At 31.4% G+C, this 24,269-nt stretch overlaps 1 protein-coding gene and 1 long non-coding RNA gene across 3 annotated transcripts; one reads left to right on the top strand and one right to left on the bottom strand.

The window, feature by feature from the left end:
• Positions 1–6,824: 6,824 nt before the first annotated feature.
• LOC107011947 (protein COFACTOR ASSEMBLY OF COMPLEX C SUBUNIT B CCB3, chloroplastic) lies at positions 6,825–8,482 on the top strand. Of its 2 annotated transcripts, XM_015211639.2 has the most exons (3): positions 6,825–6,968; positions 7,041–7,075; positions 7,795–8,482. In XM_015211639.2, the coding sequence occupies exons 1-3, from the start codon at positions 6,926–6,928 to the stop codon at positions 8,266–8,268; spliced, it is 552 nt and encodes a 183-aa protein (XP_015067125.1). In that variant the 5' UTR covers positions 6,825–6,925; the 3' UTR covers positions 8,269–8,482. The 2 variants fall into 2 exon arrangements, with proteins under 2 accessions (XP_015067125.1, XP_015067126.1); XM_015211640.2 differs by lacking the exon at positions 7,041–7,075 and having other exon boundaries at positions 6,836–6,968.
• Positions 8,483–14,706: 6,224 nt separating this feature from the next.
• LOC107010773 lies at positions 14,707–18,136 on the bottom strand. The gene is made up of 4 exons (XR_003576995.1): positions 17,883–18,136; positions 17,223–17,352; positions 15,042–15,148; positions 14,707–14,934 (listed from the first exon to the last, which is right to left on the bottom strand). It is a non-coding gene; the product is annotated as an uncharacterized LOC107010773 (long non-coding RNA).
• Between the last annotated feature and the right edge of the window lie 6,133 nt (positions 18,137–24,269).

Here is a 24,269-nt window from a genome sequence, read left to right as displayed (position 1 = left end):
ACATAAAGTAACCCCGACAAGGTCATATCAATTGTAAGTAAAGCACATAACACCACCACCATAAGTGTACCATACCAATCATAATAGAATTGAATTCTAAAATAAATAAAAATAAGGGAATTAGGGCAGCGTACCACCACTCCATCCTCAACACCTCAATTCGATGCTAAATCATCTAATTCAATACCATAAAGCCCTTACAAATGGCCAAGAACATCAATTCAATGTAAAAACTATCAGACTCAATGAAAATAGGTCAATTCAATGTAAATTCATCAGTCTAATACAACCTATATATCAATTGAATACAATTATTACATCATGAGATAGACCATAGAAAACTACACCATAATTCATAGATATTAGATCAATATCAAGTAACTCATAACTTAGTTAAAACTAGGGTTCATCAATTACATGGGTTCATAGGTTGATTGAGTTAAAATCATCAATACAATAATAATTTAATTCATATTCAATGCTTAAAAATCATTAATGCAAGAACGCATGGTAGATCATAAAATTGGTCAAGTTCAACTTTGAAAACTTTGGAAAACATCTTTGAAAGTTGGGCTCCTTGATGAAGAATGTATCAGGGACACAACACCATCGACGTTGGCAATCGACGAACCATTTGTCCACAAACAGACCGTCCTCTCCTCCCGTCGTTTGGTTCAGAGACCCACCTTTGTTCTCTCCTTTACCCAAAATAACACCCAATCGACGAGCCACCACCAATGGAGCATCGACTTACCCACTAAGCGTCGATTGCCTCCGTGGTTTGGGTTGTCTTTGGCAGTCTTGACACCAACTTTGGGTCCTTCCTCAAGGACCCTTGGATGGTCCTTGGGGATGTTTTCCCAGACTTTCCAAACCCAAACATTATCTTATATGATTTTAGAACCTGTCACATGAATTTCATCCAAAATGAACACGTAAAACTCAACGAAACATGCTTAGACACACAAGGTCGTTTCAAGGCAAACATTTCAAACGTCTTGGTCGTCCCTTGACGTTTGACTTCCAATGCACCTAAACTCTTAGAAACTGCCTCAATACCATATTATAGACATTTTAGGACCTTAGACCATCATGATCAAAATGTTAGTCTCTAGTTTACCTAAGTCATTTTCGAGGTCTTACACCAATCAAAGGTGTTTTCTTTTAAAAAACGGACAAACTACTTAACAAGAAGATCATCATGTGTACCGGAACTGCTACAAGTCTCGACAAAATGGGAAATATGTTGCCTTGGATTTCCCCTTCCATCAAATTGCTGCAATTATGGTGGTTGATATCCATTTGGCATAAGTAAACCCTCAATTCACTTAGAATATGACTTTGACTATCCTAAGGAACTTTGTGACAGACCACCATATTGAGCTTTAATTGTGTTTGTGATCATACATTGTAGTTGTTGAACTGTTAAAGTGGCAATTGAAGCAGACTGTTTTATGATTTGAGAGTCAAATTACTTGTTTAGAGAATCAATATCAACTTTTTCTTGAGTTTTTAGATTGTGATGTGACTCTCTACAGTTGTAGAGATCTAACTTGCTCATAAGTTGCACAATTTGAAAATTTTTGTCATCAATAGACTTCTTCAAGGCTTCAATGGTTTGCTCTATCATTGCAAACTTCTCGTCCATATCAGCTGCGTCAACCAAAAAGGAGTTAGCCTTTGTTGAAATTGAAGAATCTTTGAAATTTTAGATTCGCCAAAGTTGAAGCCAGAGTGAGAAAGTTCATCAAACAATTTTGATGCAATGTTGCTCCCGGGGATTGCAGTTGTCGGTGTCATTCGAGACTTGGTCTTTCTTCGCATCTCCAAAGAGGTGAAATATTCAGATTCATTCAAGACGCTTGTCTTGAACTTGCGCCGAGTGATTGGATCAACATCACTAAAATCAACAAATGTGGCAACACTAGAGTCCTTGCATGAAATATGATTGAACTTTTTTAAGGGCATTGCAGAGTTGAAATAGTTGTTTTTTTTTTAGGAGGAAGAGATGAAGAGCAAAATTGGTCCTACTAGGCGTGCCAAATTTTTTCGCAACAAATTTTCGTAAGCGCGAAAAATCCACTGCAACCAAAATAAATAAAAGAAAAATGTGATTTTATTAATGAATCGTGTGAGTACAATTCTGTTGTTCTCTTGATTCTTCTCTCTTATGTTTCTCCGTGATTCGAGGGCCTTCAATAGCGTATTTTTCGAATGTAGGATGATGTAGACCTCCTTGAGATGTATTTGATCTCCAGGAATGTCGGAAAGCGCTTCGTCGTTGCAAGTTGATCTCCGGGAAGAACTCTGTTGATCAATTCTTTGAAGAGCTATGTAGTTGATGTTGTAGCTTATGTAAACCTCCTTGAGATGTATTTGATCTCCGAGAACGTCGGGAAGCGCTTCATCGTTGCAAACTGTTCTCTCGAAAGAACCCTGTTGATCACTCCTTCAAAGAGCTATGTCATTGATGTTGTAGCTTTCTCCAATTGCAGAATGCTTGTTGAAGTGTTTTCTTCCTCCCTTGAATGTCATGTCCATCCCCTATTTATATTTGTAAGGAGTGGAGAAGGTTGCTTGTGATTGGTCAAAGGATGTCATTTTGACACTTGAGGCATTGTGATTCATTCTTGCATTTGACTGGGACTACCACCTCATTTGGACACGTGGCGTCACCTTGTTGGTCTTAGATGCCTAGTCACTATGACATGTGGCATGAGTTTGGGCTTCAAGGTGAAATGGACCTTGGACTTGAATTTAATAAAAATGGGCTTACATATTTGTAGAGCCCAAGTTAACCATTCAACCCAAATAAACATGGATTTAACCCAAATTTTGTATGAATTAAATCTAATAAAATTTCTGTGTCTACAAGATTATGTATTTTAATTGTGTAAACCTATGTAAAACCAAAAAATAAATATTCAATATTATTGTCATTCTTAGTGTTGAATTGATTTTCTCCTTTTGCATTACTATTAATTTGATTTTGATTTAAATTTTATTATAATTATCAAAATGTATGGACTATAATCTTTATTGGATCATTAAAAATTCTAACTTTCGAACAAAAAATTAAATATATTAAAAGATAAAACTATGAAAAAGTATAACAAATATTTAAAAATATATTAAAGTAAATATTTTTACATATAGAATAAAACTTTTAATATTATATATATAATGTCGGGTTGGTTTGGTCTCGGATTGTTTTTTTTGTTGAAACCAAATCAACACAAATATAACCGGGTTTTTTTTCAACACCAAACCAAGTCAAATCAAACCACTAGTCAGGTTTTTTTTGGTTTGACTCGATTTGCGATTTGATTTGATTTTCGGTTCAATTTTGTACACCCCTAGTATCATCAAAGATTGAAGATAATTTTAAAGTTCAATCACGATTTTGGAGTTTAATCTAGTGAGTAAGTTCATTCCCTAATTTCTATATCATTTTTATTGTTGAAGAAGAAGAAATCGTTGAACAAGATAACTAAGACATTGGAACTTGATAATTAAGAAAAAAATCAATGAAGAAGAGAGATATTCTGATGAGTAGCTCCAACTTAATGATGAAGAGAAAAAAACAGGAAAAATAATAGAAAAAGGGATAAATTACGGTTACAAGGGGAAGAAGATCGTTGGTGGTGGTTCATGGATTTACATCAGCACCTTCAAAACATCTTCACGCGCTCAAGTGACATGATATCACATTTTGTGCCACATCAGCCAACAATATTTAAAAGGAACAAATTATGAATGGTTCAAAGATTTAATAGGAATATGCCTGAGGAAAAAAACCTAACAAGTTTAGGAACTGTTTATGAGTTCCACCAATTGTATATGTATACCAGAGATAATCATATATATCTAAATGATATACATATGTATTTCTAAATTTGGTGAGTAAGATTGAAAAAGAGAAGAGAGACGGCTATCGAGATTAGAAGAGGAGGCGAGAGGCGAAACAGAATGGAGAGAGGGGAATGGGAGGATGACCAAGAGGAACCTCGTGTGCCTATGACTAAGACACTTTTGATGTGAGGACAAGAAAAAGATTCCTCAGAAAGTTGAACAATATTTCTTTGCGAGTATATGAATCTTGCGAATCAGCTCCTACAAGTTTCAGTTCCCCGCAAGCAATTGATGGAGCGGGTGATGGGTGTTTATCGGTAAAATCATATGGCTATTGCATTGCATATCATCATATTGCATTATCTTGCACCTTATCTTATCTTATTATCTTAATTTGATGGTATTGTATTTTTTCATCGGATGATTCTGGTTAGCTATCTTCTCCCCGTTGTTCATGAGATAGTAGATTTGAGGAATAAGTTTTAGCTAAGATATGTATATTTTGTGCTTATTATGAGATAATTGTCTTACTCTTGCTTGGTTGGTCTATGATGCCTAATAAGTATATGTGTTCTCATGCGCATACTATACTTCTCACAGTTTGATGCAGATTCTAGTGCTATCCTCCCAATTAATTCTTTGCCCGAGGTTGTGCCTTCCGAAAGTCTTGATGAGCTACTAGGTTTTCAGAGTGATGTCTGACTTTCTCAATTACCTGTCATTTACCATTTTAGACAATATTGTAGCTTTTGAAACAAATGTACTCGATCTTAGTTGATTTTGTATTTGTGATACTCAGTCTTAGGTGTATTTTGTTACTTTTCACTTGGTCGGAAAAAAAAATGTGCAACCAATCACATAGTGTTTATAACTTTCGATAGTCGTAAAAATAAATTTATATAAAATAACTTGTAAAAAAGTGTAACCGATCAATTTATCTTCTTCTTTTTTTGCGATTACCCGTAAATATTTATTAATAAAAAATACCCTTAAAAAATTTCAACTTCCAATATATAAATTATATAATGTATAATTAACCTCTTCGAGAATGTAACCTCTCTAAGAGCTTTCAAATTATCCTCCATAGTCAATATTGTTTAGACACTACTAGTGTCATGATCTTTGTAAATATACGTAAAGTAATTAGCTTTTTTTGTAGCCTTTAATTATTTGTTGTATACTATCATATATTGCATAGAAGATACTGGTATTATAAAATAAATAAGATATATTGAGTTCTAAACTTGACACAATAAGACCTCATTTGTTTGCAGTTAGTGGAGGCCTGAATCTTAATGATTCAGATTCAGCCCATTAAGTACGTTTGATTTTTAGGTCTGAATGTGAATCATTCAGATTCGGCCCATTAAGTTCATTTGTTTAATATTTTTTTAAAACCTCTTAATGGGTCTGAAGAGGTCTGAATGGATCAAATCTGTAGGAAACTCTTAACAACATTCAGACTCATTTGATAAGTTATTAAATAATAAATCATCTCTTCTCTGCTTTGGTTTTGCCTTACTATCTCATAACTAAAAACTTTTTTTCTCTCTTTTCTCAATCAAACACCATTTTTTCCCTCTTGAACTGGTAAGTTTTCATAAATTCTTTCAAGTATTTTTTTATATTAATAATATTCTTGTATTGACGTGTGTCAAGAACGGTTGCAATAAAGTTTTTAGTGTATTGTTGTTTATCAAGGTTTTTGAATTAAAAAAAAAGTACCCAAATTATGATTATTAGAAAATTTCAATTTTTTTTAATTAAAAGTGATATATTTTATTGAAATGATTTTTTTATAATATTCTATTAATATAATATTCAATTTCACTTGCACATTCAAATATTGAAGAAAAAAAACATTATTATTGAGTGTTCAGATTTAGAGATCACATCTTAATATTCAAATGTGTATTCAGATCAAAATACTCAAATATTAATATTCAGATGTGTATTCAGATTGAAGATTCTTAATCTTAATGAAAACAAATGAGGCCTAAATATTTATTAACAGCTGAATATTTTGTATCAAAGCGAAATCATACTATTATTACATCCTTCAAAGAAAAATATGATTTTTGTTATTTTCATTGAAAAAAATAACTAATCAGAATATATCAATGTGAACCCTATTTACACAATATATTAATTTTAAAAAATGAAAATATGGTTAAACTTTAAAGTAGTAAGCATTTTACAAGATATGATTCTTTTGGCCTTAGAATGATACCTAATAAAGTTGTCTTAGATGATATACTTGTACGCGTTGCAGTGACTTTCATACATTAAAATAACATATATATCTTTAATTATTTTAATTCTTAAGGAGGTAAATTATGGTATTTTTTATTCACTTGTGGAATTAAACTTGATCATTCAAAAATGCTTGATATTAAACGTTCATCATAATTTATTATTTTGCTCAAATACAAGAATATTACTTCATTAATACTGTAGAAATTTTACTTCTTTAGAGTAAATTTGAAGTTTTACTATTTCATAAATAGATGTCATATTTTTACTATTTCAAAATAAATTTCAAAATTTTACATTTTTGGGACCAGAATTTAAATAAGGTTTTACTAGTTACTATAAAAGTAAATTTTAAGATTTTACTGGTTCAAAAAACATTCAAAATATTTCTTCTCAATGTAAGTAACTTATTTGAGGTAAGTTTTGATTTTTAAACAAAAAAAAATCCTTTTGAACTATTCCTTTCGTTTTAAAGAGGATGGCCTAGTTTGACTTGAAATGGAGTTTAAGAAAAAAAAAATTTTAATCTTGTGATTCAAAATTAAAGTTATGTCAAATATACCAAAATGTCTTTTAATTTTGTGATTTTAAACATATAACATGAAAATTTAAAAATAAAGTGTTGCCGAAAAAGAAAAGAGTTCATTCATTTTCAAACAAATTAAAAAGAAATTAGAATCGAGAATATTAAAAATCAAATAAAAAAGTGGAAGATTTGAAAAGGGTAGGGACCAGACCAAGTTGAGGATATAGAAATTTGAGTGTCTAATATCATTCTCATATCCTCAAGAGCTTCTCAGAAGGAGAGAGAGAGAGAGAAATGACTATATCTTCCCTTATTTGCAGGCCACCTCTATCGAATGGTAATCTCTTTATTTTTTATTTTTTTTGGTTGAGATTTTTGGTTTCTACTTACTCTTGAATCTTTGATTTAGGATACCCATCTGCTTTGTTACACTCCCATACCAATGTAAGTTCTCTCTGTATATATATAATTTCAGCAGAAAAGATTAGGGTAAAACGGCTCAATCCAGAATCCTTTAGTCATGACTCTGTAAACAACTGATGTTGGACAGTCCGATAATAACGCTCTCTCTATATAGATCAAAATTTGACATTCTTGATACAAGTTGAAGCTTTAGGATATTGACTTTAAGTTTGGATTTTTAACTTATGATTTTTGGCTAATTTTTATTATTTTGGCTTTGAAATAAGTGTTTATAAGCACTTTTTAACTTTATTCAAATACTTTTTAACACCCCTTCAATAAATGTTCTGGCTCCGCAAATGATGGACAATATGTTTGCAAGTAGAGTCAGGGAAATTATCATATATCTACCTTGAATTTACTGTCTATCCATTTAGGCAATTCTGCATCTTTTATTGTTCCACATTGAAATGGAATTATCATAAGTGTCATATCTTACTTCAACTTTCTTTCTCAAGGTAATTTTTCATTTTAATGTTCTGAAATTCGTTACTATTTGTGAACTTGAATTTGTTCCAAGTCGATTCATGGAATTATGAAACAGTATTATTTTTACAAGTCGATTCATGGAACTGAGGCAAGACTTGATCGACCACATTTAATTTCTATTGCTCTCCAATAGAATAAGAAGAAAAGATAGTGATACGAAACATTGCCAATTATATTATTTCTGTAATTTGCTAAGTTGATCAACTTTACAGGGAAACTCCCTAATACCCGTGAGAAGAAGATATTTACAAAGGTTAAGAGCATGTTCTTATCTGGACGGCGTTCAGTCAAATGGTCCTCTCAATTCAGAAGAAGTTATTAATGTCTTGAAACACGGTGCAATTGATACCTCACCACTGGTGCAAAGATTGGTGCTGTTAGATTTAGACCCTGGCACAGCAAAACTGGCAATCAGCTTTCTTGGCCCATTCCTATCAGCATTTGCCTTTCTGTTCATTTTGAGAATAGTCATGTCCTGGTATCCTAAGCTTCCAGTTGGCAAGTTCCCATATGTCATAGCTTATGCACCCACAGAGCCCTTTCTTGGCGCAACACGAAAATTGATTCCTCCGCTTGCTGGAGTTGACGTGACTCCTGTCGTTTGGTTTGGATTAGTTAGTTTCCTTAATGAGATTTTACTAGGCCCTCAAGGGCTTCTTGTCCTCCTATCTCAAAAACAGGTTTAGCTCCTTAATATTTTTCTGTCACCTAGAGAAAGAAATCCTTTTGTATTGTAGTTGTTCAATTGCACATAATATCTGTCCAGATGAAATTAACTACTAGGACCCCTATTTTGTATAATTGGAGTCTGTGCAGCTTGTGGTTCATCCATACAATTTTTACATTTCCCTGAGCACATACAACATATTTTAATAAAAGATCCCGTGTCCCTGTGAATTATCTTCTATGTATGTGAATGTGAATATGATATCTGTGGAAAAGTGTGAGTTATCTTCTATATATATATATATATATGTTATCTGTGGTATGGAGGATGGAAAAGTGTGAGGTCTTGGTAGAATCTGTTTTGAAGGGGGAGAAGTTTTCAATTGTTGCAAAAGAGAGAAACCTCCTCTTCCCCTCCATCCCTTTTATACATATATGAGAAATGGTCAAAAGTCCCCCTAATCTATATTCGAATTTTCAACTATACTTTAACTTTACAAAAATTCTATCACCCACCTGAAATATTTATGTGTAATAATTACCTCCCTTAATTCTTTGTTGGCAATGTAAGTGTTTTTGACTCTCTTTGAGAGAGTGAACATCAAAAACTATTACTAAAACTTTATATTTAATATCCTTTTTCAGTAAATATATCTATTTTTAATTATTTATGTTTCTAATTTATTTTCTTTCTTCTCCATAGCAATATAAAACAAATCTCTCCATCATTCACCACTCTAAATAGGTGTTGCCACCGCCATAGTCGTTGCCACTACCATAGTTGTGGCTGCCACCACCAGTTTTATCAAATTCTTTATTGTTGATTCCAAACGAATTTTCAAACTCATATAATACTCTTGGAAAATCAATCTACCTAAAAAAATAAAAAAAAGAATTAGAGGAAAAAAATCACGAGGATGGTGGAGATGATGAAACTAATGGGGTTGAAAATCATGAACACCTTGGAGATATTATAAATGAAGGTGATAAAGATGTGCTAAGGTTTTGAATTTCAATGTAAATTAGGGAGGTGTAAAGTTGGAGGTGGAGCGGTAACAATGATTTCTCATATGACAATGGTGAAAAGGATGAAGGACGACGAGATCAACTTGTGAGGAAGATAAAAAATAATTAAAGAAGGCCAACTGTGTACCCTCTAATATTTTCCCCAAATCAAGATTTCACCAAAAAAAAAAAAATTAGAGCTGCAAAAAGATTGAAGAAGAAAGGATGAAGAAGAAGGAGAAAAAGCTTTTTTCAAAAGTTTAATTGGTGAAACGCACGTATCAAGTGTGTGTGCCTCACCACAAGGCAGATGGTTGGTTATCACGTTTTAAGGGGGCATTTAATGTTAGAAAACATATATGAATAGCGAAAGCATATTAGGATATTACTATTTGCATGAATAATAGATAACCAATATTGTTTATGTTAGAACACATAATCATGCTAGAACACATAAACTTGATCAAATTTAATTCGATAAATACCTCTTGAAGCATGAGAAAGTACGTTCAAGCGAATATTTAAGTTAGACAAACTTCAAGTGAATCTACAAGATAGACAATAGTTATGGTCTTCTACAGTGATCCCAAGTTCACATTAGAACTCTCTCAATACTTGGGTGGGCAAGCATGAATAGAAAACTATTCATCTATTTTCTAAATTATGAGAATCCCTATATATAAAGATTTCTTTCTATTCCAAAAAGGATTAGAAAACCTAGTTTTTCTTGAAGACTAGAAAAACCCATTTTATTCTTTCTTTTTCTATAGAAATAGGATTCCAAGTTCTAGTTAAATATGGGCACTATAGGGACTTATGAAAATAATTTAAATAATTAATTGAATTTATTCTTACTGTTATTAACAATTTGTATTATAATGAATGTCTAATTATATGGAATCCTTGTAGGACATGGTTAGGAATCCTACTTGGAGATCAAGTAAGGTTTTCCTATAAATAAAGGGTTTTTTATTCATTGTCAATAAGATTGGTGAAAGATCAATGAATGTTGAATATACTTCAAGATGAATAAGAAATCTTTTCTCTTTTCCCTACTTTATTCTTCATTATAATTTATAATATTTCATAACACGTTATCAGCATGAGTCTCTAATCTTTTAATTAAGCTCGTAGTGTTCCATTTGTGTGATTAACGGAACCAACGTTAATGAAGGTATGTATCACATTTATCTGTTGGGAGATGTTACTTAGTTAATTAAGATGACTATAGTAGAAAAAAAATTCCTCCCTGCTCATAATCGAAATTAACCAGTTCATGTTACAAGTAATTATTGTTCTTTAAGAGGTTTGTAGCTTATTAAATATGATAATATATATGTACGGGAAAAAATTGAAATGGTCAACTTTACACAGGTAAAGTAGGTATGGATCGTTTTTTAGCTTGTTAATCATTTAATATTATAATCGTTACTTGCTGGTGATATAATTCATTTGCTCATTAAATTTGAAGAAGCTTATTGATTCAGAGTATCAATATGAAAGCTTATAAAGTGAAAAAAAATAATCATTAAGAACTCTAGAATGAATTTCAATTAAGAGTTAAACAATGGATCTATGTTCAATCACATCAAGTGGGTAAGACGATAAATTTAAGTTTTATCTCACCAAAAGAATAAGATGATGGATTTACGTCCGATCTCACCAAGAGGGTAAGATATCAGGAGTCTTGATGTTTTGTGATGAAAGATGTTGGGCTTAAGTCTCTCATTGATTTATGGCATAAGACGTTGGGTTTGAGTCTCAATGCACCATATTAATGATATAATGATGATTAAGGGAAATAATGAAATTTTGATAAAATTAGTCATGAAATATATCTCGTTGAAGCAGAACCATTCCCCAAAGTGAATGTAGCAGTGCATAAATGTATAAAAGAAGACAATTGATTAAATGATGCACATGAATATGGAATGAGGTACTAAGTTATCAAAATTTGATGTACTTAGATGATTGTGTTCCATTCATGAAGAATGAGAGTCTTTGATAAATGGTAAAAATACAGATCCATTCTTTAAAGGGAATGAGGTGATAAGCCACCATGCTAGACGTGAATTTTCTTGTACTGCTTATTAACAAGGCAAGTTAATTGTGAGACCATCATAAACGAAATTGAGATTGAATTCTCTGCGTTCTAGGAACGTATACAGATATTTGTGGACCTAGTCATCCACCTAGTGGATTGTTTAGATATTTAATGGTCCTAATAAATGTTTCTTCTATATGGTCTCATGTGTACCTATTATTATCTCGCAACTTGATGTTTGCAAAAATATTGGTACAAATAATATGTTTACATGCACAATTTTCTTCAGATTAGTTCATTTAATGATGAGATCACGACTCACCTAAAAGGTAAAGTAAGTGAGAAGAAATAAATCTAAAATTACTCTTGGAGTAATAAAATTAAAATTTACTCATATAATAATAAATTAGAAATTTACTAAAGCAGAAGACACATGGTGTACTAAACTTGGAGTTTACGAGTACTAATAATTTTATTAGTTGGTATGAATAATTTGGTCATCCCAAAGATATGCATACTGAGTAATGGACATATATTGAAAAACTAGAAGATTCTTCAAGAATTCTTTTGGTATTTGTTCTCATGACAAGTTGATTGGATCAACTAATGTTGAGATTAAATCTCTAAATTCTGAAAAGTAAAAAAAGTGAATTTGGGCCCTTTCACCTATCATGTGGCATGATAAAAAAGATGTATTTATAAGATAATCACATGTGCGTTTGTTGTCAACTTGCAGTTTGACATTCACAAAATTGTTTGTGAAAAAATAATTGAGTTAAGAGTACCATTTTAGAATATGTAATCAAGACAATTTTTCTTGGTAATATTGATAAATACTCAAATGATGTGACACTAAATGTCTAAAATAATAAAATTATTGTTTATGAAAATAAAAACTTCATATGTTGATATGAAATATGATATTACATAATATGAATCAAAACAATAAGTTATGATCAATTTTTCTGTTAATTGGTTTATAGTTAGGGACCAAATAATTTTCATCTGATAATTTTGATGTGCAATATATGATTAATGATTATAATATGATGCACAAAGATAGATTCTCCAAAAGATTGAGATCTATGTTAGTTTGTCTAACATAAGGGGGAGATTAGAAGCAACACAAGAGTTGTAAATACATCTATTGAATGTCCCTTAAGGATAAAGTCTATGACATGCATGAAGCATGATAGACTAATCAATTTTAAATAAAATAATTCTTGAAAAAGGGGAGGATCTAAGAATCAAAATGATCATAATAAGGAGACAATGTGCTCTTGGAGAGCCTACGACATAACACTTTATGAAACCTCATGAGAGGGGTAGTTACCTAAAAATAATGAAGTGATGAGATCTCAATAAGTTTTGTCGTTTTCTGAATCGATACAAAATGGTATGTCATTGACGATATCTTTAATACAATTGCGTGCAATATTGTAAAAGATTACGAGGATATAGATTTTACGTCTATTAAAGATGTTGATGTAGATTAATTATCAAGTTAAAAGTGGAATGATGCATCTTGGTAAGCGTAAAACTTATTTGACTTGTAATCTAGTCACTAGAATATATCATACATTTAATATTGAATGTTATCACTTGACAAAATTAATATGAAAAGTCATGAAGGATTCAAAATCTAAAGTATGTGCAAGTTTTTGGAGAACTTGTTTATAATCTTTATGAGGATTAAATCGATTCAAAATGCATGAATCATATACAAATATTGTTATGCAAGTTGATAACTAGAATTGAAACTCTTGAAGAGTTTTCAAAAGGCAATAGATTATTTGCTTAAAGAAGTTAAAGTAAGGAACTTGCAGAAATATTTGATCTTGAAGGGAAGATTCATAAAAGCAGATAGAAGAAATCATATTTCGTCAAGGTTTTTCTACACTAATGAGCTCCCAAGAATGGTCATATCAACATACAAAAGGTTTGTTCAAGTAATACTATAATTGATTTATTCACCATGTCCCTACCAACTACAACTTTCAAGAAGATGATGCACAAGCTTGGAAAACGAAGATTCTAGTCTTTGAATTGATGTTGTCATTAGGGGGACCTATTCCTGAAATTGCGGACAGTCCGATGTACTCTTCCTCACAAGGTTTTGTCCCACTGGGTTTTCCTTGTAAGGTTTTAATGAGGCATCCATAATGTGTATTATTAGATATGTGTACTCTTTTTCCTTCACTAGCTTTTTTTCCCACTGGGTTTTATCTAGTAAGGTTTTAACGAGGCACATAATCTATTGACATTCAAGGGGGAGTGTTATAAACAATTTGTATTATGGTGAATGTCTAATTATGTGGAGTCCTTGTAGGACATGGTTAGAAATCCTACTTGGAGACCAAGTAAGGTTTTCCCTATAAATAAAGGGTTTTTCTTAATTGTAAATAAGATTGGTGAAAGACCAATGAATGCTGAATATACTTCAAGATGAATAAGAAATCTTTTCTCTTCTCCCTACTTTATTCTTCATTATAATTTATATTATTTCATAATACTTACCATAATAAATTACAAATCATTCCTCTAAAAATTCATAATTGCACTCATCTCTATTTATATTTTGAAATTTCCCGTTAAACACTTGCATACTTTCCAGATTTCAGATACTAATCAATAAATTAAATTACTGATGAATTTAACTTAATGATTAATTTTTTGTAGAGCACTACTAAACTTATTTGATGTGTCGGATTCATAAATCCACTTGCAAGGTTTGACATGATGAAAATTTATAAGTTTCTCAAAAAGCATACCAGTCCATCTCTATAACGAGACGTGGATTCCATCAACTAACTTATTATTTCACCAATATATATAATTATCATCCAACTTACCAAGCATATTAACTCATCTCATAATCTCACCTTTTAATACATCAAAACGATAATTAATATATAAAAATCATAATAGTTATATCAGGATTAAGAATATAAGTACATTAATAGTTTAGATAACATCCAACTTACCAAGCATGTCCAATTTTCATTCTAGATTGTGAACAGAACACTTTATATTTTTAAGAACCAATGATTTAATCATTTGTGTATAAATTAAAACTCTACACACTAAATCATTTACTATATAAGTAAAGAGACACCATAACAAATATATGATCTATTAAAATGAGCAAATATTTATTCTATAATATATATTATATTTTAACATATGGTTAATAGTATATATCCCAATATTTAATTCATTTTAATATAGTTTATGGAGTAATAGGATCTCCATAAAGTATAAATGTGTAGTTAAAATATAAATTGAAGGGGTATATGATCATTTTATCTACATACTAGATGGGGGTGGCCTGTGGCAAGCACGGACCCAATAGTCAAAATATCAGTATTAATGAATCATTGATGATAGTTTTTGCAGAAGATGGATAATGTGATATGTTATATACTATTAGAGATATTCAAAATATATGTACAACTGATATTGGACATCAAGATGATCCATATTAACTAAGATAAAAAAATCAAAATATTTTTTTTGACATATGAGATCAACATGTGATTGCTTATCATATCATATGTAGAGGATGCTGCTGTTCATTTTTAGTTGCTGATCTTCTTCATCATCCCAAAACCATAGCATAGGGAGTTGTTAGGGGTTCCTGAGAAAATTGTTAGTGTTAGTAAATTTAGAAAGTTGAGTTGTTAATGATAAAAGTGAAACCGTTGGAAAAGTATATATGACAAAAAAATGTGGGATATATATTACCAGCGAAGCTAAATAACGAAGGCTTCACAAAAAGTTAACTGATTCATTTCCTTGACAAAAAGTTAACTGATTCATTTCATTCTCCCTATTGAGCAAACTTGAATCGACTGAAAATTCAAAAACTTCATTAAGCAAAAGTCACAAAATCAAGTGAGGAAGTTCCTGTAATTAGACAAATTAAGGTATGTTAAAAAATGAAAATACAATATTCAAATTCATATCAGCTGGATGTTGTCATTGTCCTGTATGTAAATAGGCAATAACACATGAGATAATTGGCAGAAATAAAGTCAGGATCGTTAGCAATACATAAGTCGATTATATTATAACAAAAAAAAATCATTTTGCAAGTATGTAGAAGAAACAACTGGACATAGTATTTTACTAAAATGAGGGTTGTCTTAAAGTAAATCTATATAGAACACATCAGTCAATATTTATGACTATATAATATATACAAATATTGAACATCTTACTTCTGTCAAGGTTTGACAGGAATGAAAAATTGTGTTGATTTTCATTATCTGTAAGCACCATATTTGACACAAACATAGCAAAGTTTTAAACAGTGGTGAACAAAAAATATTACGACAGAAGGATATAAGATGGTTTAGCAGAAGTACGCTTACATCCACAACAAGATAAAATACATTAACAAAAGCTGATATATTGTCAAATACTCAATGAACTGTAATTATTGAGAAATATCATCTACCATGTCTGCTACATCAAAACACTAATTCTGAAGGCATATATTGTTTACAAAAGACATGAATTTTTGGACTTTCAAAAACATCTCTCTTTTCTTTCTAACCAGATAGTCCGAAAGATGCAAACAGAGGCATGGTATACCTGATTTTCTTCAAATTTTTTATGACTTTCTTGTTTGTACAAACATTTTTAGCAAGCCTCTCACACTATATGAAATCAAGAGGTTCTAAATTTGTTTTGTATGGCTACTTTGTACTATACTTTCCTGTTGGATATTCTATTAGCATGTTATTAAGTGCATGCTTTTCACACTAACACACTAATATTGTTTGATAATATGTCTGAAAGAACTGGACACTATTAATTCTTCCTAATTGTTTCTTTCCGTCTTCATCCTCCGACATTTTGTTCTGCTCTCTCTCTCTTCTTGGTTCATTTACGTCACTTTGCATCTATGAAATAGTTTCTTGTATGTAATTGTTTAATTTGGGCTTTTGTAAAGCCAAACATCCGAATTCAAAGTAAAAGATTCTATTAGCAATTAAATTCTATATCTAATGACTACAACTATAAAGAGAAGTCACATAAACTCTTAGACTGTTATACAAGTTACTGTTAAGCTCAAGATATCAACCAGGCAGACCCAAGTCATTAATTTACTCAAAATGATCAAATAAAATAGAAACTGAAAGAAAGTTGGCAGTATTCATAATCATCACGGCCAACATACTGCATTAAATGTGGATACTAATCTCAAAGAAATCACTCAAAACACTTGGTAACACGGGTTAAGTTTTAATACTTCTTATAACTAAGTTTGAAGGGAAGCACAAATACCGAAAGTGAAATGTGAAATTATTGTTGAAGGAGAAAAAACATGAAGATTCAAAAAAGCAAGTGATGCCTTTTAAAAGACTTTTGACAGAGGAAACACCACCCATCCAATAAAATTCCATGATGCTTTTTAAGAGACTTTTGACAGACTTGTTGTACCTTAATGAATTTGAAATTGATTGTGAAGCACTTAGTTTAAAATAGATAAATGAATAAACAACTAACAAAATCAGCCATCAAAATATTTTAAAATAAATTTGGTTTAAAGCATTAGTTAACATATGTCCTTAGTTCAACTTGATGTTTATTAACATGTCACTATCACCTAGTCACATTTAAGCTTAGTCTAATGGGAAGAAGTAAGCTTACTGAAAATATTACTCCTTTTTTTAAGATTCCATTACCCTTTCTTGCTCCCATACATTCTGTTGATGGGAAGTATAGTATCAATTAAGCATATCGATTATTTTTTACAAGTGTCTTATCAGTTTCATCAATGGCCAGCTATTGTGTCTTGTGTTAGAGTTCCGCTTTTTCAAAGTCTTTATGTTGATGAATGAGAGTTGTAAAATTTATCAATTTTATTAGGAAACTACTAAATGAAAAATAATATCAAGAGGATAAACATCTACTCACCCTTAGTAGATAGTTCAACTTCATTAACATCTGCCAAGACAACCCAGCTGTTGAAACTGATCAATTTTCATAACACATAAGTATTGCCTTCATTGGGGAATTTCGTCAAACACGTGACCACAATCATTATCTGCAAAAATATTATATTGGCCAAAAAAATTAGTATTTAAGAACTTGATAGTTGATACTACAAAATAATGAGAAAAAAATCATGCATGAGCAGAATAATCAATTAACAGAACATTTGCATATCTATAAAGTGAGGGATTCCATCTTTATATCTACCCTCCACTCTAATCTCTCTACAGTAAGAACAACACTGGCAAACTTGTACTGAAGTCGATTGTTTTGTCCCCAAAAATAAGCCAAACTTCATCTGCACGTTCAACTATTTCCTCTTCTTGACCTTTTGAGTTTTAACCCCAAAATAAGTAGAAATACCATAACTATGTGCATCAACACTATTGAAAAAGTGCAAATTTTGGATGCACTATGTTCATCAAGGGTCCAAAGTCATCTATGTATTTATTTCTATTTTCGAACATGCATGAGTAAATTAGATACAATTGATGATACATACATGTAAAATAGCTACCATTATAGGTCTGTTTTTCAAGTTTAGGAATATATAAGAGTAGAAAAATCATAAAAAAACCTCACCGTAATACAACAGGTACGAAGAGAAATTCGAGGGCTAAACAGAGATTAAAGACGATATCAGAATTTGATAAAGAGCAAATGAGCAAGGGTGAGAATAGATGTGGAGAACACTCTAGATTCTTGAAAGAAGGAAGAAGAAGAAAGTGGGAGAGAAGGGGGGAAAAAGCAAAAGGTGAGATGTTTCATTTTTGACATGAAAAATAGTGTTGCACGTGCTTCTGCATAAAGCAGTACAGGCTATGCACTTTTGAAAGAAAAATATATGATTTTACTATTTTAACCCTACTTATACAACTCAATTTCTATTCGATGTACAATTTACAATTCTTTTTGTACCACATTTTAATGCAGTGTTCGTCCTTATAAACTGTCCTTTCTAAATAGGGGGATATTGTTCTATCTTTATCATATTGCCAACCATCACTTAAAATCTATTCTCAACATAGTTATTATTTAAATAAATTTATATAATAAACAATTAAAAAAAACATCATTTAGAAATAGCAAATGCCCGAAAGAAAAACTTCAAATGTGATAGTTGCATAAATACAAGATATGGTAAACATGAAAAATTCTATCTTTAGTGAGTCACTTTAAAATCTCAGATTTATAAATACCTTGAATATGATTAAAATGTACGCAATAATTTTGAAATTATGTTGGCAAAGAGTCATAACAAGCTTTTGATAATAGTGCACAATTATCATAGTAGTCATAGTATTTTTCTCTATCTTTAGTACTAATTCACCGTTTTAATACCATTAATAAGAGATAAACTTGTAGATCGGAGATCAACATACTTGAGCATTAATAAGGAGCACTTGATCTTTGTATCCAGATATAATAGATATAAATATGTTCACTACATATGAAAGACTAAGTAATATTCTCTTTAATAAGCATAATATTTTTTTGTTCTCAACAAATATAATATTACTAATTTCTCCAAATTAGAGTTGTTCCTTTCACAAAATCATTATTTTTTTCACATACCATATTTGATATTATTATACCCCTACAAGAAAAGCATGCTCAAGGAATGAGTTATATACCAAGATGTATTTATGTTAGAACAAAATTTAAAATAGAAAAAAAAATCTATTTCATTGAAACAATATGAAGTCATGCTGATTTCTTTGAAAAAAAGAAAATTAATTTGCTTCGTTGGTTAAAATTTCATGTTGATAACGTGTTATAAAATAAAAAAAGAATATTAAATCAAATAAAAAATATAGAAAGAGGAAGAAGAAAAAAAAACAAAAAGTATTAAGAACAGAGAGAGGGGGATAATAGAATAGTGAGAGGGAAAAGTAAAGTAGTAATATTTGTTCTTTCACTTTCCATTTGCCTTTCATAGGCATGAAGAGTAAAATATTACTTGGAGAGATTATCTTCAAGTAAAGTAGTAATATTTTTTTTATGGATCATAATAATATGTATGTCGCCTCATTTTATTACTTTGATGGGTTATAAAGTTTTGAAATAGAATAGTGGGAGAAAATTTTGTTTGTCTTTTTCTTCTTGTTGAAATTGACTTTTACTTTGTTAATATGAAAATTTTAATGGCCATAGTAAATGCCGTTTAGAGGAAGGATGACCCATGGGTTTTCTATTTATTATTAGGGCAACTTTCACATGTAGCAAACAAAAAATTCATATTTGTATGCTATAGCAAATTTTGTATAATTGCGCTCCATAGCAAACATAGAAACAGTATAATTCGCTATACATATACAATGGTATAATTCGCTGGCCTAAATTGTATAATTCGCTGGTCTATTTCGCTGCAATTGTATAATTCGCTATCCTATTTCACTGCAATTGTATAATGCATAATAGTATAATTCACTGCCTATTTCGCTGCAATATTTGTATAAGATTTGCTTTGCATACAATTGAATCGAAGTAAAATGTATGTATATTGCATAATTATAAGTGTATAGGAAGAAAATATATGTTTTTCTCTCGCTTTATACAAAAATAGGAACACAATTCATACACTTCTGTTGTATAAAGCGAGAGAAAATTGTATATTACTGCAATTGTATAATTCGCAATTGTATAATTCGTTGGCCTTTTTCGCTGCTATTTTTGCATAAAATTTGCATTTGTCTACAATTGAATTGAAGTAAAATGTCTGTAAATTGTATAATTAAGTGTATAGCACGAAAATATATGTTTTTGCATTTGTATATACAATTTTCTCTCGCTTTATACAAAACAGAAACACAATTTATACACTTCTGTGTATAAAGAGAGAGAGACGAGCAGAGGGAGAGTGGCGAGCGAGAATAGGAGAGTGGCGAGCGAGATTTTTGGGAGAGATGCGACTGACAAACTTTGGCTAACGTTTGCTATAGAGCACAATTAAATCAAACGATAGCTACTCTATTTATTTTAGATTATTAATTTGCTATTATATACAATTATCCCTTATTATTATTACTATTAAGAAATAATTAGTATTATACTTAGTTGATAGGAAAATTGATTGGAACAGTCACAGGGAATAATTATTTACTTTATTTTCTTTTTATTTTCTTCGTAGTAGTAGTTTGTTGTTTCTTGTTAATATTAGTGGTATAAGTGTTTGTAATTAATGAGTTGCAGAAAAGCATTCACGAGTCATATTGAGGTGCATTAATGAGGGGGAGACTTTTGGTTTAGGAGGTCACGACTGGTTTTTTAGAGTATTCAGAGAGATTAAGGTTTAATTCTTGGCTTGAAATTTAGTAAATATAATAATTTTGACATATAAATTATATTAAGATTTGGAGCTTGATTAGAGATATGAGTGAGTTTTAGGATCTATGATAGACATATAGTAATTTGAATGTTTACAAATTCGCTTACTTAAAAATGTTGCATCATTGGTAGATTGGAAATGTTACGAAACTTTGCGAAAAGGGAAAGAACTATCTTGAGAATTTGTGACACGATTTGTTAGATTTTATTTGCCCTGATTTCTTACCATAAATAGGTTTTCCTTTTAGGAAAAGATTTTGGATTGGCTAATCCTTTTTCCAGTAGAAAAAGGTTTAGGACTCTATAAATAGAGACATGTTGCTTCTAACTTAATCAGCATTCACAATGTAGTCTTAAAGGCTTTGAGAGTTTTGGTTAGGGAGAGAATTTATGGGTCACAAGCTTGATACATTATCACTTGTGTGAACCTCCCATGTATTCCGAGTGATTTGGTTGAGGTTGTTTCGCTCTGTATTTGTACTCTCATATTTATAGTGGATTGCTCATCTCCTTTGTGGACGTAGGTCGATTTACCGAACCACGTTAAATCTTTGTGTCTTTTGGTATATTTCTTTTTATCTTCTTACTCGTAGTCTTTCGAGGTTTGCATTGCTAGCTTCCGCATTTACACCTGCTTATTTTCGGTCCTAACAAGTTCGGCATTTAAGATCTGTTAAGACTTTCAGACTTGTTGAAGGACATTTTCTTAATTAAAGATTTAAAATGGAAGAGACAATGGGTAAGGGCGAAAGATGGGGGGTGTCATATAAATGGTGTGACGGGCATTGGTACGAGTACTGTGTTATAAAGAGAAAGTTATTACTATAGAATGTGGATTGTAATTTGAGAATGCCAAAGAATATGAGCATTAGCTGATATATAATTGACTTGAATTCCTTGTGTGATTGTGTTTTCTTTATTACACCCGTATAGTTGTGATATTTGAGGTGGTTATGTATTATGTTGAAATTTGACTGATTGAGACGCATCATCGTCTCCTTATTTAAAATAATATTGTGCACATGCATTGACATGAGATTGCGTATAAGTTGGGCACGTGGAGATCGTCCGTGCCGAGGATGGTGAGATGTAAAGATTATATGGGCACATGTTGATTGTCCGTGCGGAAATGATTTGATTGTATGATAGTGCGTTGAGATCGTCCGCACAAACACGTGAAGATCATCCGTGTTGGTATATGGACCTCGTGAGTCTCCCATGTGTTATGAACTCTCGATGTATTTCCGAGGAGTATCATGTATATACGGCTGAGAGAGTACTTGGTGTTCTGAGACATATCATTTCATGGTATCATATTGCATTGCATCATCACATCCTTCATTCTTGATAATTATGTGTTATATTTGATGGTTGGAAAGTACTTGATGTTTGATTACCTCTATTTGATGAAACTTGACTATTAAGTGTAATATAGACTTGTATAATTACAGAATTGATTTTTCTTATATAAACTCCCGTCACTACTTCTTTGTTATCGGTCAATGAGATATACTGGGTACACGTGATTTCATACTCATATTACACTTTCTGCACTCTTTGTTGTGCAGATTCGATTTCAAGTACGAGCACATCTCGTGGAGCATTTTGAGTCCGAGCTTGGAGTGTCTTGGAGTTGTGGTGAGCTGCTTAGCTGTCTGTGGCCCACACCTCCCTCTATCTTTTACTTATTCTGTTATTTAGTATCCAGACAGGATATCCCTTATTTTAGAGTTGTCATTTTAGTTTCAGACTTGCAATCATAATTTAGAAGCTCTTGTACTTATGACACCAATTCTTGGGTGATATTTTTAGCTTTCCACAATTCGTACTTACAAAGAGCTTTATGTTGGAGATTTTCACTTAGTGTTTGCCTTTTCTCACTATTTAGTTAAAATTGATAAAATATGTTGGGTTGACTTACCTATTGGTTGGGAACATAGATGCCATCACGATTTGTGAATTTGGGTCGTGACACCTTCTATTCAAATCGTTGGTGTCATGTTCTCACCAACCCCGATAGCAGCAGCCGCCATCACTTGCATGTTTGTTCTCCATCACATATCCGCCGTTTGAGCATCAAAGCCATTGATGTTGCACAGCCGTCTAACTATGAAGCATTGATATCAAATAAGCATCTCAATCAGACATACTCAAAATTGCCAAGTAGGTTTGTTAACTTTGGTTAATTTCTTTCCAAGGCCTTTGTTAGTGAAGGTCATTTTGTGAGTGCTTATTCAAGGACAGATTATTCGCGTATTGCGAATTCCTTAGGAGTTTCTTTTTTTACAAGATCCTCATGATCTCTATGAGCAACATCCTGATGTTCTTATCCTTTGTACTTCAATAATTTCAAATGAACGTGTTCTTAAGTCACTATCAATTCAAAGGCTAAAGAGAAACACATTGTTCCTTGATGTTTCTTTATGTTTTATCAATGACTGCTCCCATTCTCTATATTATCATGTTATAATTATCATCTATTGAATGAAGTCCATTCTTGTTATTAGCCAATGGAAATGCCATATGATGATTAATCAATAAGAAATTGAACAACAAGGAGAAGGCACTAGTAGTAGCAGTTGTCATTTTTGCTAGGCCTGATTTGTTTTAATGACAAATCTAGTTAAGTGATTTCGTTGATACTTATGTCTAAGTTGAGTGATTTTATCGATATAAATAAAGTTTAATGATTTTGTTATATAAATTGTAAAAGTTGAGTGACCTTCTAAGATATTAACTCGAAATTGTTTAACAAGAATAATTGAAGGGTAAAATGGACAAAAACTAATTCTCAAAAACAAAATAACTTGTTTTTCTTTTTAATCTCTAAAATTAAAGTGCATTTATAAATTTGAGATAATTTTTATTTAAGATCATAAAATTTGAACTAAATTATGTCTTTTTTTTAAAAAAAAAATGAAATGAGTAATACTTAGCCTTTCCTAGCCCCAATGGACAGTTTCAAACAAATGATCAACTAATATGCGAAAAAGATAGCATATTAAATGAATATCTTACTAACTTTGAAAGTTAAAACAAAGGCGGAATGGTCCGGTAGATCCTTAAAGTTGTATCAATTTGTATTTTGAACTCTTCCACTTAACTTTTTATCACCTGAAATCCTAAACTAAACAAAACACAATATATTAAACTTCTCTGACCATTAACCATGCTTATGTGACATTAAAACAGCTGACTTGGCAAGAGAGTGTGACCACACGCATTTAAGACGAGTGAGCATCATTGTTTAAACTTTAAATTTTAAAAATTATATGATAAAAAAATTTAAAAAAGAAAAGAATCTATCTTCTTCCCCACACCACCTTTTCAAAAAATAATCAAAAACTCCTTCTTCAACCCAATCAAACCATCGCCGCCACAACCCCTTCTCTCTTCTTATTCTTCTTAAGCTCATTCCCACCTTTTCCCTCTTCTTTTCAACCCCAGATCTCCCACCCACCCACCCACCCCCTGCCCTATCTATTTTCTTTTCTTCTCTTTTGACATATACACCATTAACATAATCATAATAAAAAGCTTCTGTTAAAATACATCTCATTCACCTTTTTGAACCTTAATCTTTCAAGATCTATTGCTTGAATTTACTTATAAACATTAATTTTTTTCAATTTGAAGTTTTCT

Source organism: Solanum pennellii, chromosome 2 (genome assembly GCF_001406875.1).
Source record: "Solanum pennellii chromosome 2, SPENNV200".
NCBI classification, from domain to species: Eukaryota; Viridiplantae; Streptophyta; class Magnoliopsida; order Solanales; family Solanaceae; genus Solanum; species Solanum pennellii.
Note: the sequence above shows the minus strand (reverse complement) of the source record. Positions and strands in the feature narration are given on the sequence as shown.

What these genes read in the sequence shown, in the direction of transcription:
- LOC107011947 (XM_015211639.2), top strand. Translation starts at nt 6,926, where the DNA reads ATGACTATATCTTCCCTTATTTGCAGGCCACCTCTATCGAATG. An exon ending in CAGGCCACCTCTATCGAATG is followed by an intron (nt 6,969 to 7,040) that starts GTAATCTCTTTA and finishes TCTTTGATTTAG; the next exon opens with GATACCCATCTGCTTTGTTA. An exon ending in TGTTACACTCCCATACCAAT is followed by an intron (nt 7,076 to 7,794) that starts GTAAGTTCTCTC and finishes TCAACTTTACAG; the next exon opens with GGAAACTCCCTAATACCCGT.